At 37.4% G+C, this 17132-nt stretch overlaps 1 protein-coding gene across 9 annotated transcripts in view; it reads right to left on the reverse strand.

The window, feature by feature from the left end:
• The window catches only part of PREPL (prolyl endopeptidase like), an 84581-nt gene that overhangs the window by 32561 nt on the left and 34888 nt on the right, over positions 1–17132 (reverse strand). For all 9 annotated transcript variants that reach the window (XR_006200644.1, XM_042932166.1, XM_042932165.1 and 6 more), the window contains 4 exons: positions 14026–14242; positions 13268–13453; positions 4677–4874; positions 2402–2577 (listed from right to left, as the gene is read on the reverse strand). Coding sequence is in view for 8 of the 9 variants with exons in the window: in XM_042932166.1 (XP_042788100.1) it covers positions 2402–2577; positions 4677–4874; positions 13268–13453; positions 14026–14242 (777 nt within the window). In the remaining variant the exon portion in view is untranslated. The remainder of the gene's footprint in view (positions 1–2401; positions 2578–4676; positions 4875–13267; positions 13454–14025; positions 14243–17132) is intronic.

Consider the following 17132-nt stretch of genomic DNA (forward strand, 5'->3'; position numbering starts at 1 on the left):
TTCAAAGTAAGCTCTATGCCCAACATGAGGCTTAAACTCGTGACCCAAGGATCAATAAACTCAGCATGCTCTAAGCCAGTCAGGTCTCCCTCAACAAATATGTTTTGAGTTGCTGCTTCTGCTTCTCAGGTATTGTGCTAAATGCTGGCCTTAAAAATATAAAAAAGCAAAAGGTCCTCAGATGACTGTACACCCAGAGCTGAGAATCATTAGGTTAAATGATACAAGATTACAAATAAACTTTCTTAAAAAAATTTTTTTTTAACGTTTACTTATTTTTGAGAGACAGAGCACAAGTGGGGGAGGAGCGGAAAGAGAGGGAGACACAGAATCTGAAGCAGGCTCCAGGCTCTGAGCACAGAGCCCGACGCGGGGCTCGAAGCCCACAAACCATGAAATCATGACCTGAGCCAAAGTCAGACACTTGACTGACTGAACCACCCAGGCGCCCCACAAATCAACTTTCTTAAAAAAAAAAAAATCTACACACACACACACACACACGCAAAAATCTCCTGCCTGAAGATCATAATTTTGGGGGGAAAGAAAACAGCTGCCAACCATGTGGTTGCTGCTTTCACACAAGTGTACTGCAGGTTATCACAGAAACAGTAGAAAGAACATCCACTTATTAGGTTAGGGGTATATACTTCTTAAAACAAATGCTTAAGAAGGAAAGGATACCTAATCCGAGTCTTGGAGGAAGAATATGAGAATATGAAAATATGAGACGCACAAAGAAAGGGAAAACATCAAGACACAGTGTGTGCAAAGGCAGAGAGGAGCAAGTGTCATCTGAAAGGATGTAACAGGGCTGGAGTGCAGGGTGTGTCTGGGCAGTAATGAAAGATCTCACTACAGAGATAAGCCAGATCATTAGGATGTTAAATACTATAAGTAAGGAGTTTGGATTTTATTTTGGAGACAGGGAGATGGAGAAGGATTTTAAGCAGAAACATAAAATATTATTTGTGTCTGGAAAACAGCTAAAATAAAATGAAGTCAGAGTACACAGACTGGTACATGAATTCTAAAAATCTGGTGCAACCACAAAGGAAACAATCAACAAAACTAAAAGGCAACTGATGGAATGGGATACTTGCAAATGACATATCGGATAGAGGGCTAGTATCCAAAACCTATGAAGAACTCACAAAACTCCACACCTGAAAAGCAAATAAGCCAGTGAAGAAATGGGCAGAAGACATGAATAGATACTTTTCTAAAGAAAACATCCAGATGGCCAACAGGCACATGAAAACATGCTCAACGTCATTCCTCATCAGGGAAATACAAATCAAAACCACACTGAGATACCACCTCATGCCAGTCAGAGTGGCTAAAATGAACAAATCGGGAGACTATAGATGCTGGCGAGGATGTGGAGAAACGGGAACCCTCTTGCACGGTTGGTGGGAATGCAAGCTGGTGCAGCCGCTCTGGAAAAGTGTGGAGGTTCCTCAAAAAATTAAAAATAGATCTATCCTATGATCCAGCAATAGCACTGCTAGGAATTTACCCAAGGGATATAGGAGTGCTGATGCATAGAGGCACTTGTACCCCAATGTTTACAGCAGCACTTTCAACAATAGCCAAATTATGGAAACAGCCTAAATGTCTATCAACTGACAAAGAAAGAAGATAATGGTTTATATATATACAATGGAATACTATGTGGTAATGAGAAAGAATGAAATCTGGCCATTTGTTGCAACATGGATGGAACTGGAGAGTATTATGCTAAGTGAAAAAAAAGTCAGGCAGAGAAAGACAGATACCATATGTTTTCACTGATATGTGGATCCTGAGAAACTTAACAGAAGACCATGGGGGAGAGGAAGGGGGGAAAAAAGTTACAGAGAGGGAGGGAGGCAAACCATAAGAGACTCTTGGATATTGAGAACAAAGTGAGGGTTGATGGGGGGTGGGGGAGAGGGGAAAGGGGTGACGGGCATTGAGGAGGGCACCTTTTGGGATGAGCACTGGGTAAACCAATTTGACAATAAATTATATATAAAAAAAAGAAAAAGAAAGAATAGCTCATTCATAGACTTAATTTCAAAATGTGTTAAATACTTGCTATTCTAAAGTGATCATCAAAGCTGTCGCTTGTTTTACTGTTATTTACTATATACCTACTGCTTTGCTTTCAGGTCTCATTTTTGCCCAAAGTAAAGAGGTCTCAATAGAATTAAAAAAAAAAATCTGGTGCAAGATCCTAAAAATCTACCCTTTTGCTTTCTGGGATCAGCTAGTCTGTTAAATCAGCTTCTATCAGCACATGTTTAGGAATACATAAATTCAATAACACAAATGAGAAAATAAACTTTCCTCCCTGATATAGCATTGTTCTGGACATCTGTTACAACACTCATGTGCCAGGTAAAATGTGTTGACTCACCGAACGTGGCAATATGCTAATATCCATCCATCATCCACCAACACCCGTCTTTCAGGTCTGAAATTCATTTTTAAGTCCATTCCATAAGCTCCATACACATGTACCAGGAGAGGTTTCTTCTGCAAGTCCTCAGAATCCGTTTTGTGGAAAATAGTCATTGGCACTGATTTTCCATCCTGGAAATGAAGAGTTACTACGCAATGTAAATAAAAGTTTTTTAAAACAGTTTATCCCTAATTTTATGCATTGCTTACTGATGTTGAATACAAACTTCATTTAATTGAGACAACGGAGGGGCTCCTGGCTGGCTCACTTGGTGGAGCATGTGACTCTTAAGAGTTGTGAGTTCAAGCCTCACGTTGGGTATAGAAATTACTTAAAAAAAAAGAAAAAAAAAAAGGACAACAGAGTTATGGTTAAGGTCTTTAAAAATACATCATGGTTCATCCCCATTTTTAGCTATTCTGCTGACCCATAATGCTAACTAGAAAAGAGCAGCAAAACTCAGGCTTGAAAACATTTTATGAAATGCAGCTTTCCAAGACAGTTAAGTGATTTTAAAGAGTTCTTTACTACCTACTATTACTGTAATTTTTTTCTTTCAAGATTAAGTCAAAATATAGCTACCAAAATTAGACGTACTAGCATAGTTAATTTCCCCACACCTATGGCTAGATACTGACATTTCACATCTTTGCGTATTTACAAATAGGCTGACTAAAGAAGTTTTAACTGCTCAATTTTCTGTCCTCTATAGGCAGAATCCTCAACCATTAAGTTCCAGAATTTCACTTAGTTTCACTGTTCTTTCCACTTAGGATATGAAAACTACAACATTTTGATGGATTGGTATATGGTACAGTTACACATTTCTAAAGCAAAACAAAGCCTAAACATATATATTTTTTTCTTTTCTTTTTGAGTGTAAGAGGGGGAGGGGCAGAGAGAGAGGGGGGAACAGAGGATCTGAAGCCAGCTCTGCGCTGGGAGTGGAGGACCTGATATGGGGCTTGAACTAACGAACCGTGAGATCATTACCTAATCTGAATTCGGATGCTCAACTGACTGAGCTCAACCGACTGCGCCCCTGTAAACATATTCTGTTGACAAAAAACCAAACACAAAAATCTGGAAAGTGATACAATAAATGGTAAACAATAATAATATCTAAGAGGTACAGCAAATGGAACTGAAAAGTAGTCATCTAAACTTTGTACATTCTGCATGTTTGTATTTATTCTAAGAAATGTATATTGCTCTTGTATTATTAAAAAAATACACTTAAATAAAGATTTAAAAGAAAATCAACGAAGAAAAAAATTCATAAAGACAAAAAGGCTGTGTCATAATTCATTGCCAACACATATGAAATTATCTGATGTTTGATATGTCAAGGTCTGAAAATTCCTTAAATCCAAAGGCCACAGTTTATTAATTTGTTCCCCACTTGCACAAATTTTCTTTTATACTTTTCACTCTGCCCTCAGTCTTACCTCTTTTACTCTACACTTTGGCCATATTGTCCTCCTTTACTTAAAAAAAAAATTTATTTAAGTAATCTCTACACCCAACATGTGGCTTGAGGTCACAACCCTGAGATCAAAAGTTGCATCCTCTTGCAACTGAGTCAACCAGGCACCCCTTCCTTTCTACTTCTTGAAAGTACCATTTCTCCCTCAATTCAGAGCCTCTACACAAATGTATTCCTCCTGCCCCTTTTCTAGTTTAATTCTTAACCATCCTTGAGGTTTTACCTGAGACATCACTTTCTCAGAAGCCTTCAGTGATCCCTCCAGCCTAGGTAAGGTCCCTGTGCCATGTTTCCACTGTACTCAACACGGCGTCCTTTGCAGCAGTCAGTACATTAGCACTTATTCCTTCAACATCAATCATCTTCCCTACTAGATTCAAGCACTCTAGTCAACTGCTTACCACCTTCACAATTTTTTGCCATTACCTAGAAACCAACTTTGACAATTTCTTTAAGTCAACTTTCAAAATTCACATTCAAAATTCAAATATTAACAAGCCTTGATGAAATCAATGACTTGACGTGCTAGCTATACATTTTCTAAGCCATGTTAAAATAAATACGGGAGTATTTAAAAAAAAAAAAAATCCATGGATCCCTTAAGATCATTTGGGTCTTACTGTGGTATGTGAGATCCACTTCAGAAACCCATGCTAATGTAACACCAGCAGCAACTGCACAATGCTTGACAAGTAGTATGAATGCAGTAGATGGGGGCTCAGAGTTGGGATTACAAAGACTTACCTTGCTTTTGGCTTCTAGACGTAAAACACGACTAGTTTTTGTGATTGGGTCTTCGTGCCCAGTTTCCTCAAACAGTTTGCCTTCTGCAAACTTGTATGTATAGTATTTTGGGGGACGTATTGGAGAGCAAAGCTGGAAGGGGCAGTTCTTTGGGTCTGAATTTGTATCCATTATGAATCCACAGGCCCAAGGAGGAAGCTAAAGAAATAAAAGTTATTTTTACTCTTTATCTACACACTAAGTATCATTAATTAAATTTCTGAGTCAGCTACAAACAAGATGATGTGGACATCAAGTTTACTTTTATCCATTATAAGTAATTCCTCATTTAACTATTATTTCAGCACAACAGAATATATTTCAAGTAACAAATGAACAGGACTCCACATTAATGACCAATAAAATAAGGAAAAATTATAGGAAAATGGTTTATCATGACTCTGGATTTATACAGAATCTCCTTTAATAAAGCCATTTATTTTGGGTATAAACTTGGGAAGTGAATAGTAAAATGGTTAAGAATAAGAGCAAATCAAATAATTCCAGAACCCGGCAACATCTCCAGATCTCCGTTCTCAGAGAACATGAAATCTCGCTCAGGTGTTTTTTTAATGATTTACCCACCAGCCCTTCCCCTGCGGCCTAGACAGCCACAGTGGTGACAGTTATCATGCCAGGGCTACAAACTCACTCAGCAGCACTAAAGCATTTACAATCTGTTTCTAACTTCAGCCCCCAGGCTAACTGTTGTGCAGAACAAAACCTTTCCTGGCACATACACTCTGAGAAACTCACAGCTATTATGATTAGGATTCTTCACTTTAAGAAAAAAGGAAAGGAATCAAAATTTATTCTCTCAGAGCAGCAGGGTCCAGTTTCAAGCCTGCCACTAACATCCCTCTTACACCTTTCAAAGAATTGTGGTAAGCAGGCTGGCAGAATATAAGAAATGGTACTGCGAGTCAGAACATTAAAAGAAAATTGCCTTTCCTTTCCCGAGTAATTGTAGAAAGAAAATCAGAGGTCTTGGTACAGCAATGTCACAGGTTGGCATTATTCAAAAAGGGTAGGTGGGGGCTGTGTGCATAAAGAGTGCATCATCTAACCTGTAGAAACTACAGCCAGAGTTTATGTTCACAGAGCATATGTCTTACTATTTGTCCAAAGAATCTATCTTCCTGAAACACTCCAAGAATATATATTCAAAATATCTCTCAAAGAGAGTTCCTAACTTACTGTCCTCAGACTGAGAATTATGTTCAAGGATAATCTGTCTACTTAAGTGAAAGGCATAAAACGGAAAGAAGCATGTGGCACATCAAAGTTGTGAAGTCTGGAAGCATAAATGGGAGTGAGTAAATGGAGACCTTGCTGGGAAAAACCACCACCGCTTCTCACTACTCATGTTGTAACCAGGTCTCAGAAAGAGGGTACATGATGCCTAAGTCCACAGAGGCACAAATTTTTCTGTCCTTTGGTGAAACTTTAAAAGAGTTTCCATGTGCCCCATGTGGTAAGTGGTCATAGTTTCAAACCAAGTGGTTCCAATAAATAACTCTTTTGGGTGTATTTCTTAAAGTACTGGGACCAAGGGTAAAGTTTTACCATAACAAAAACTGTTCTAGTTTGTCTAGTTCTAGTTGTCCAGAAATAAATGTTAGCCATCTCAAGGATATCTTAAACCGCATTTCCTATTGAGAAACCTGCAGTAAGTACTATCTGGGTATGTTAGTGGACAGCACCCAAGAATAATGATAAATTGGCTAGGTGATATGCAGATATTTCTTTGATACACGAAAGAAACAGGTTCAGCGCTAGCATCCTACCAGCAATCGTAGTCATCTATCTCACTGAAAGAAAACTGGCCCAAGTGTGCAAATGCCTCCATGTGAACTGATATTACTACAAAGCAAAAAATCTCCCCAAGATTTGCTTAAATTAAGTATCATAACCAATTAAATTATCATAGCTTCTTTTTGTGAAAAAAAATTACCAGGAAAAACTGGTAATATGATGACCAAAGATAGGAGGCAAATATATTAAGGATTTTACATTTCTGTTGCCCAGATGGAGTTTAAAAAGATCTTTTAGTGAAGTGCCTACTAGGCGGAGATGTTACATACAGAAATATTTTATAATATAGTCTGGCTTACAGATTTTGTCCTTTGTGTATGGCATTGTCCCTGCATATTAATCAGTATTATCCAGTTCATGAAAGGCTCTGATCTATAAAATTTTCTTTAAGTAGAACCTAATATATAATGTAGTATTGATTCTATGTGTTGATGACTCAAAACACTGTAACAAAGCCCAAAAGGTACTACAGGTTGCAAAGGGTGAGGAAATAAAGAGAGGATATAGAATACATTACAGATATGATGTTCCACTGGAGACATTCCTGGAAGCATCAGGGCCTGGAGAACAGAGGACATTATACTGCAGGACACTACAGGACCTCTTCTTCATAAAGCCATTACCCTCAAGAACAAGAGATGTAGTTGACTTTCCTCACACAGAAATAGGCATAGAAACTTAGACAAAATGAGAAGACACGCTTTGTCTCAAATGAACAAAAAGCCAGAGATTTAGGTGAAACAGATATAAGTAATATGCCTGATGAAGAATTTAAAGCAATGATCGTAAGGATACTCACCAGACTTGAGAAAAGAATGGTGGACATCAGTGAAACTATTAGCACAGATAAGGAATAATATACCAGAGATAAAGGGTTCAATAAACAAAATGAGAAACGTGCTTGATACAATGAATAGCAGGCTGGAAGCAGAGGAACTAATTAATTACCTAGAAGACAGAGTAACGGAAAGTAATCAAGCTGAACAAAAGAGAGAAAAAAGAATTATGGAAAATGAGAATGGACTTAGGGAACTCAGTGACTCCATCAAACATAGTAACAGTTGTATTCTAGGAGTCCCATAAGAAGATGAAGAAAAGAGGGCAGAGAATTTGAGAAATAATAGATGAAAACTTACCTAATCTGGAGAAGGAAAGAGAAAGAAATCCAGATCCAGGATGCACAGAGAACCACCACCCCTCCCCGGATAAAAATCAACAAAAGCAGATCCATAGCAAGGCATACTGTAATTAAAATGGCAAAATATAGTGATAAAGAAAAAATATTAAAAGTAGCAAGTCAAGGGGTACCTGGGTGGTTCAGTCAGTTAAGCGTATGACTTCAGCTCAGGTCATCACCTCATGGTTTGTGGGTTCAAGCTGCACATTAGGCTCTGTGCTGACAGCTCAGAGCTTGGAGCCTGCTTTGGATTCTGTGTCTCCCTCTCTCTCTCCCCGTTCCCCACTTGCACTCTGTCTCTCTCTCAAAAATAAACATTAAAAATAAATGAATGAATGAATGTAGCAAGACAAAAGAAGACAGTTATATACAGAGGAAACCCCATAAGGCTATCAGTGGTTTTTTCAGCGAAACTTTCCAAGCCAGAAAGGAGTGGCATGATGTATTCAAAATGCTGAATAGGAAAAACTTGTATCCAAGAAGGCTATCACTCAGTATAGAAGGAGATACAAAGAGTTTCCCAAATAAAAACTAAAAGAGTTCATGACCATAAAACCAGCCCTGCAAGAAATATTAAAGGGGATTCTGAGTGAAAAGGAAAGACCAAAAAAAGATAGTATGAAGCTAGGAAACACAAAACCAGTAAAAACAAATATTTCTGTAAAGAATCAGTCAAGGAACTCACAAAATATAACAATGTAGAATATGGCACCATATATCTAAAACTTGGGGAGGGGAGGAGTAAAGAACTGGTTCAAACTTAAACGACAATCAAATTAATATAGACTTCTGCTATAAGCAAAAGAGGCTATATAAAAACCTAATGGTAACCACAAATCAAAAACTACTAATAAATATACAAAGAATAAAGAAGAAAGAAATCCAAATATATCACTAAAGAAAACCAGCAAACCCTGAAAGAAAGAGAAGGATCAGAGAAAAACTTCGGAAATAACTACAAAACAAGTAAAAATGGCAATAAATACATATCTATCAACAAATACTTTAAAACTAGATGGACTAAATGCGCTAATCAAAAGACACAGGGTGACAGAATGGATAAAAACCAGGACCCATCCATATGCTACCTACAGGAAACTCATTTTAGATCTAAAAACACCTGCAGATTGAAAGTGAGGGAATGGAGAAACACTGATCATGCAAATGGATGTCAAAGAAAAGCTGGAGTAGTAATATTGATATCAGACAAAATAGATTTTAAAACAAAGATTGTAACAAGAGACAAAGAAGGACACTATATAATCATAAAGGGAACAATACGGGAAGATATAATAATTATAAAATGTATGCATCCAACACAGGAGCACCCAAATACATAAAACAGTAAGAAACATAAAGGAACTAATTGGTAATAATATAACAACAGTAGGGCACTTTCACACCCCGCTTACATCAATAGACAGATCAACTAAACAGAAAATCAACAAGGAAACAATGGCTTTGAATGATGCACTGGATTAGATGGATTTAACAGACAGATCTATTCAGAACATTCCATCCTAAAACAGAATACACATTTTTTTCAAGTGCACATGGAACATTCTCCAGAACAGATCACTTATTAGGCTACAAAACAAGCCTCAACAAATTTTAAAAGATCAAAGTCATACCATGCATCTTTTCTGACTGCAACACTATGAAACTAAAAGAAAAAAATCTGTAAGAAAAAAATCTGGAAAGACTACAAATACATGGAGGTTAAATAACATGCTCCTAAACAATGAATGGGTCAACCAGGAAATAAAAGAAATAAAAAAAGTACATGGCAACAAATGAAAATGAAAACACAATGGTTCAAAACCTTTGGGATGCAGCAAAAGTGGTTCTAAGAGGGAAATTTACAGCAATATAGGCCAACTGTAAGAAGCAAGAAATATCTCAAATAAACAACCTAACCTTACACCTAAAGGAGCTAGAAAAAGAACAAACAAAACCTAATTACCAGCAGAAGGAAGGAAATAATAAAGATTAGAGCAGAAATAAGCGATACAGAAACCAAACAACTACAATAGAACAGATCAATGAAACAAGGAGCTGGTTCTTTGGAAAAAAAAAAATCACTAAAGTTGATAAACCTCTAGCCAGACTTCTCAAGAAAAAAAAGAGAAAGGACCCAACTAAATAAAACTACAGGGGCGCCTGGGTGGCGCAGTCGGTTAAGCGTCCGACTTCAGCCAGGTCACGATCTCGCGGTCCGTGAGTTCGAGCCCCGCGTCAGGCTCTGGGCTGATGGCTCGGAGCCTGGAGCCTGTTTCCGATTCTGTATCTCCCTCTCTCTCTGCCCCTCCCCCGTTCATGCTCTGTCTCTCTCTGTCCCAAAAATAAATAAAAAACGTTGAAAAAAAAAAAAAATTAAAAAAAAATAAATAAAACTACAAATGAGGAGAAATAACAACAAATACCATAGAAATACAAACAATAATAAAAGAATATTATGAAAAATTATGCCAAAAAATTGGACAACCTAGAAGAAATGGAAAAATTCCTAGAAATATACAACCTACTGAAACTGCAACAGAAAGAAATAAAAAAATTTGAACAGACTGATAACCAGCAATGAAATTGAATCAGGAATTAAAAAAACAAACAAAAGGCCAGGAGCAGATAGCTTCACAGATGAATTCCACCAAACATATGAAGAACAGTTAATGCCTATTCTTAAACTATTCCAGAAAAAAAAATAGAAAACTTCTAAATTCATTCTATGAGGACAGCATTACTCAGATACCAAAACCACACAAAGACACCATAAAAAGAGACCTACAGGCCAAAATCCCTGATGAACACAGATGCAAAAATCCTCAACAAAATACTAGCAAACCGAATCCAACAATACATTAAAAACATCATTCACCATGACCAAGTGGGATTTATTCCTGGGTTGCAAGAGTGGTTCAATATTCACAAATCAATCAACGTGATATACCACATCAGTAAGAAAAAGGATAAGAACCCTATGATCATTTTAGTAGATGCAGAAAAAGCATTTGACAAAGTACAATGTCCATTTATGATTAAAAAAAAAAACCTCAACAAAGTAGGTTTAGAAGGAACTTAGCTCTACATAATAAAGGCCCTTTATTAAAAACCCACAGCTAACATCATCCTAAATGGGGAAAAACTGAGAGCCTTTCCTTAAGATCAGGAACAAGATAAGGATGTTCACTCTGACCACTTTTATTCAACAGAGTTCTAGAAGTCCTAGCCACAACAATCAGGTAACAAAAAGAAATAAAAGGCATCCAAATCAGTAAGGAAAAAGTAAAATTTTCACTATTTGCACATGACATGATACTATAAATATAAAACTTGAAAGACTCCACCAAAAAACTGCTGGAACTAGTAAATGAACTCAGTAAAGTTGCAGGATACAAAATCAATCTACAGAAATCTGTTGCATTTGTATACACCAATAATGAAGCAGCAGAAAGAGAAATTTAGAAAACAATCCAATTTACAATTACACCCAAAATAATAAGATACCTAGGAATAAACCTAAAGAGGTAAAACATCTAGACTCTGAAAACTCTAAATTATAACACTGATGAAAGAAATTAGAGATGACACAAATGGAAAGACATTTCATGCTCATGGATTGGAAAAAAAAAAAAATATTGTTGAAATGTCTATACTACCAAAGCAATCTGCACATTTAATGCAATCCCTATCAAAATACTAACAGCATTTTTCACAAAACTAGAACAAACAATCCTAAAATTTGTATGGAGCCACAAATGACTCCAAATAGCCAAAGCTATCTTGAAGAAGACAAGGAAAGCTGGAGGCATCACAGTTCTGGATTTCAAGTTATATCACAAAGCTGTAGTGATCTAAACAGTAGGTACTGGCACAAAAATACACAGATCAACAGAACAGAAAAGAAAAACCGGAAATAAACCCACAACTATATGGTAAATTAATGTTTGACAAAGCAGGAAGTGATATCCAATGGGAAAAAGACAGTCTTTTCAACTAATGGTGCTGGGAAAACATGCAAAAGAATGAAACCGGACCACTTTCTTATACCATATACAAAAACAAATTCAACATTGATTAAAGACCTAAATGTGAGACGTGAAACCATAGATATTCTAGAAGAGAGCACAGGAGGTAATTTCTCTGCACTGGCCATAGCAACTTTTTTTCTAGACAAGGGAAGGGAAAGAAAAAGCAAAAATAAACCAAAGGAAACAACAAACTAAAAGGCAACCTACAGAATGGGAGATGATATCTGCAAATGATATATCCGATAAAGGGTTAGTATCTAAAATATATAAAGAAAATGGGGAGTCGGGGTGGTTCAGTCAGTCAAGTGTCTGACTCTTGATTTTGGCTTAGGTAGTGATCTTGCAGTTGTGAGACTGACCCCTATGTTGGGCTCTGCTGAGCAAGGAACCTGGTTGGGATTCTCTCTCTCCCCCTCTCTCTGCCCTTCCCTATGCTCAAACTAAATCTCAAAATAAATAAACTTAAAAAAGAAAAAAAGTAATGATTTCAATTATTTGGGATAAAATTTAACCAAACAAGATGCTCAAATGGCATTTCTCTCTCCATTTTGGCTAGGTCCTCAAACTAGGTATAAGTGGTCAACTGTTTTAACAACTCTTTCCATATCAAGTAAAATGGAGGCCTTTCCCGTTCCCTTCAGCACCTGTTTTCTAACCTACATGTTTTTAAAATTTTTTTTTTAATGTTTATTTATCTTTGACAGAGAGAGACAGAGTATGAGCCAGGGAGGGGCAGAGAGAGAGGGAGACACAGAATCCGAAGCAGGCTCCAGGCTCTGAGCTGTCAGCACAGAGCCCGATGTGGGCCTCCAACTCACAGACCATGAGATCATGACCTGAGCCGAAGTCGGATGCTCAACTGACTGAGCCACCCAGGCGCCCCTAACTTACATGTCAATGCTGCTTTAAAATGGGGTTGTAAGGCTGGCATTCACCAATTTTAAGAAGTTCACTTGTGGAGGCAGATTATCTTTTCTGGCAGCCACAGGCAATATCAGCAAGTCAGCCTGCCAGGCAGATGTGCCACCATTCACAGCTGTGCTGCAGTGGAGACCACTGCCACCCCTTACTGAAAGAGACCAAAGGTTTCTTGGTCCCTTCCGCAACCCCCACAGGTAAGAAAACGAACAAAAAGAAGAGGGTATTTCTGCAAAGGCAGAAATATGGTGGGCATGCCTCCTATCCCCACGGGGGGGTGTGGGATGGGAGCAGCAGCAGTGGGTCAGGCTCTAGCCGGCAAGTTGGCCTGAGTGATTAGTATACGTCAAGTTGTAGAGATGGATGATATATAGCGATAGGTGGAAAGAGGAACGTGACACTGAACTCTACTTCTGAAGTTCATGTTTTAAGTAAAACTTTACTAAAAGTGAGGTCCTCCAAGTAATTTTAAAATAAACCCCCTAAGATCCAGTATGAAAAGATCCAGTATGCCAAGTTTCATTGAAATTAAATTCCACTCAAGAAACAGTATGTTGCTATCACTCAAAATGTGATGTTCTGTTACACTGAACTGGATGTAGAATTAAACTTACCTTCAGAGACCGAACCGAGTCATCAGCCAGACCAATCACATTAACGTAAAGTAGATTGCTGTGCTTCAGGAACAGAACGCAGTGGTCCTTAAACATGTCCAAGTCTACAACTTTGGTATTTCTCTTCATTGTGAAAAATAAATCCCAATTCATAATGGCAGGGGTATCAGCTGCTGTTCTCATGAGCTGTGTGGAACAAAGTCAGAAGAGATCCAGGTAACAAAATGTGATAACCACGGCATCCAGAAGAGCCAAAGAACACATCAGGGCTGCAGTGTGACCATCACCATGTGAAGGAGCCTGCTGTGTGGTGAGATAGCACGGCCTACTGCTTACCTCACAACAAACCAATGGATGTTTGAGTGAAGGCATTTGCTAGCGAGCTAACTGTGGATGCACTAAGGAGCCTGGCTGGGACCAGCAGAACTGCCTAGCTGAGATCAATACCAAATTGCTAAGTTATAAGGTCATGAATTTATAAAAGTCTGTTCTTTTAAATCATTAAGTTTGGCTTTCATGATATAATCAGGATAAAGTAGGTTTCATTTGCTAATCTTTTTAGGCATAATTACAAAGTGTAGAGACATTATATCTAAGGGAAGAGAAACGGAATTGGTTATGCATGTAAAGGTAGCATCAATTTCTACAGTTTACCAAAAGTCTACGAAAACAGTTAACTCTTAGCGTAAAGAATGTTGTTGATGGAAGTGTGATACTTTTGAACAGACCACATAGGGACAAGGAGAATCCAGGATTACCTTGAATTCTGTAGGCTCGCCAACATTAGTGAGAATGTATAATTCGTCATCTCTGTGTTCAATGTAGTAAAGGACGCCATGTATTCGCTTCTGGATAAGTACTGGTGGGTCCCAAGGGCTTAGGCCATCTATCAACCACACTTCAGAAGTAGTTTTGTTCATAATGTTTATGGTGAGGAAACGACTGTCTTTTGTAAGATAAAGGAAAACAAAATAGCTGCATGCACACACACACACACACACGCACGCAGAAAGAGACCGAGAGAGAGAGAGAGAGAGAGAGAGAGAGAAATCCAGTAAATTTCAGTGGCATGTTACTTTGTTAATGACAGTATTTCACTGCCTGCTATACATATGTTGATTTATAATGCAGGCAGAAAATAACTCCTTAGTGAACACTGCTTGTAAAATAAAAAAAATTAAAAAAACTATTATTTTTCTCATTTCCCCCACGGAAGTATTCAAAGGAATTTCTTCTCTAACATTTTATTATGAACATTTTCAAAACTACAGAAGTTGAACATGTCAGGTGAATACCCATACACCCACCACTGAAATTCAATTATTACCAATGATTTGCTTATATTTCCTTTATTACATTATTTGTGCATCCATCAATCCATCTTTTTCTAAATGCATTTTCAGGTACACAAAAGGTATCCTCTCTCACTTAATCACGTTAATAGATTATAGGCTTTTTAGTGGGAAGAGGAAATAAATTTCCTAGAGGAGATATGTAATTGTAGGAAAGAAGAGGGACACAGAATTTACTTTGTTCTTCCTCTGTATGCTCCCCTTCCCCCAGTTTTATAACAAAACAAAATAGAAATAACAGAAACACAAACAGGAAGAAAAATGCTTGCAATCTAAACACATTTTAAAAATTAATGTTAACTGTTTATTTTTTCTATTTTTCCTTCTCCTTTATTTGTATTTCATGCATGTGTTTCATTTTTTTAAAGTTTATTTAAATATTTATTTTGTGAGAAAGAGAGAGAGCATGTGCACGACTGGTGGAGGGACAGAGAGGGGGAGAGACAGAATCCCAAGCAGGCTTCACATGGAGCCCAATGTGGGGCTCGATCTCATGACTGTGAGATCATGACTTGAGCAGAAACCAACAGTCAGATGCTTAACCAACTGAACCACCCAGGCACCTCAATATGTGTTTTTTGTTTGTTTTACTATTTTTTTAAATGTTTATTTATTTTGAGAGAATGTGCACACCAGTGGAGGAGAGGCAGAGAGAAAGAGAAGGATGAGAATTCTAAGCAGGCTCTGAGCTATCAGTGCAGAGCCTAACAGGGGGCTCAGTCTCACAAACCATGAGACTGAGCTGAAATCAAGAGTTGGATGCTTAATTGACTGAGCCACGCAGACACCCTTGTGTTTCATTTTTAAATTAAAAAACGTCTGACTTTGGCTCAGGTCATAATCTCATGGTTTGTGAGTTTGGGCCCCACATCAGGCTCTCCACTATCTGCAGAGCCCACTTCTGATCCTGCCTCCCTTTCTCCATGCACCTTCCCCGCTCAAGTGTGCGCACATGCTCTCTCAAAAATAAACATTAAAAAAAATTTAAAAAACTTTAAATTACTGAAGTACAGTTGATATATAATGTTATACTAGTTCAGATACACAATATAGTGATCAGAGAACTCTACCCATTACTTAATGTTCATCACAGCAATGCAGTCATCATCTGTCACCATACAACATTATTACAATATTATTGACTATATTTCCTATGTTGTACTTTCCAGCTCCAGGACTTCTATAAAACACAGATGCAATTTTGGATTCTGCATTTGTGACTTCACATAATATTAGTATTCCCCCCACATTAATTACAATCTTTTATGGTCATTTTAAAAAACGTTTCTTTATTTTGAGAGAGAGTATGTGCACACGAGTAGGGGAGGGGCAGGCAGAAGGAGAGAATCCCAGACTCCATGCTGTCAGCACAGAGCCTGACGTGGACCTCGATCTCACAAACCATGAAGACTGGAAATCAAGAGTTGAAATAAAGAGTTGAAAAAACCAAAATTAAGAATTGAACACTTAACTGAATGAACCACCCAGGTGCCCCGTGATCATTATTTTTAATGGCTACCTAATATTCTATTAGGTTGAATTATTATAATTCTTAAAACTTAAGATTTTAATGTTTCATTGTAATAAAGAATATAATAGGGAACGTATTCATGAAGACAGTTCCCCCTTCCTCACCTTTACAATTATTTCCCTATGATAAATACTTACCCATTCCTTAGGAATGGAAATATGAATTTAATGATAAGCAGTATCTTTTTTTAATCTTTTTTTTTTAATGTTTATTTTTGAGAGGGAGAGACAGAGCACAAGCAGGGGAGGGGCAGAGAGAGAGGGAGACACAGAATTTGAAGCAGGCTCCAGGTTCTGAGATGTCAGCACAAAGCCAGATGTAGGGCTTGAACCTGCAACCATGAGATCGTGACCTGAACTGAAGTTGGAAGCTTAACCAACTGAGCCACCCAGGTGCCCCTGTTTTGGAAATATTTCAACCAAGTTGAATGAAGTACTTACTACTGGCATCTAGGTTTTCTGGATAGTTTTATTTTTATCAATTGATTCTTTAAATCTTTTAGGAATGTATGCTGATATATAAAGTGATGAAAATTATTTTTCTACAGTATTAAAAAATTATACCTGTTTTTCATTGGTCTGTGATGCCTTTTACATAATTTTTTATATATATAAATTTTTGAGTTATCTCTTCTGATCTCTATTATTTGTCTATCGGGTTGTATTAACTACTGTAGCTTAATGTGTTTTAATACATGGTTTTAGGACAAATTCCTTACTCTAGTTTGCTATTTTCAATGCTATCTTTGCTATTTTCAATATTTTACTTTTATCTATTTATTTTTGTTTGATGATGACACAGGTAATCAAAAGATAAATTACTTGGTCAACTACTTGGCAGATATTTGGTTACAGGAAAGTCAGAATACAACTGGTTCTACAGAAACAGGTTTCTTAGAAAGAGAAGACAAGTCATGGTAACCATAGAGCACAAATGTACAACAGATATACAAAAGAAAAGAGAAGGGACTCAAACCAGAACA

Source organism: Panthera leo, chromosome A3 (genome assembly GCF_018350215.1).
Source record: "Panthera leo isolate Ple1 chromosome A3, P.leo_Ple1_pat1.1, whole genome shotgun sequence".
Lineage (NCBI taxonomy): Eukaryota > Metazoa > Chordata > Mammalia > Carnivora > Felidae > Panthera > Panthera leo.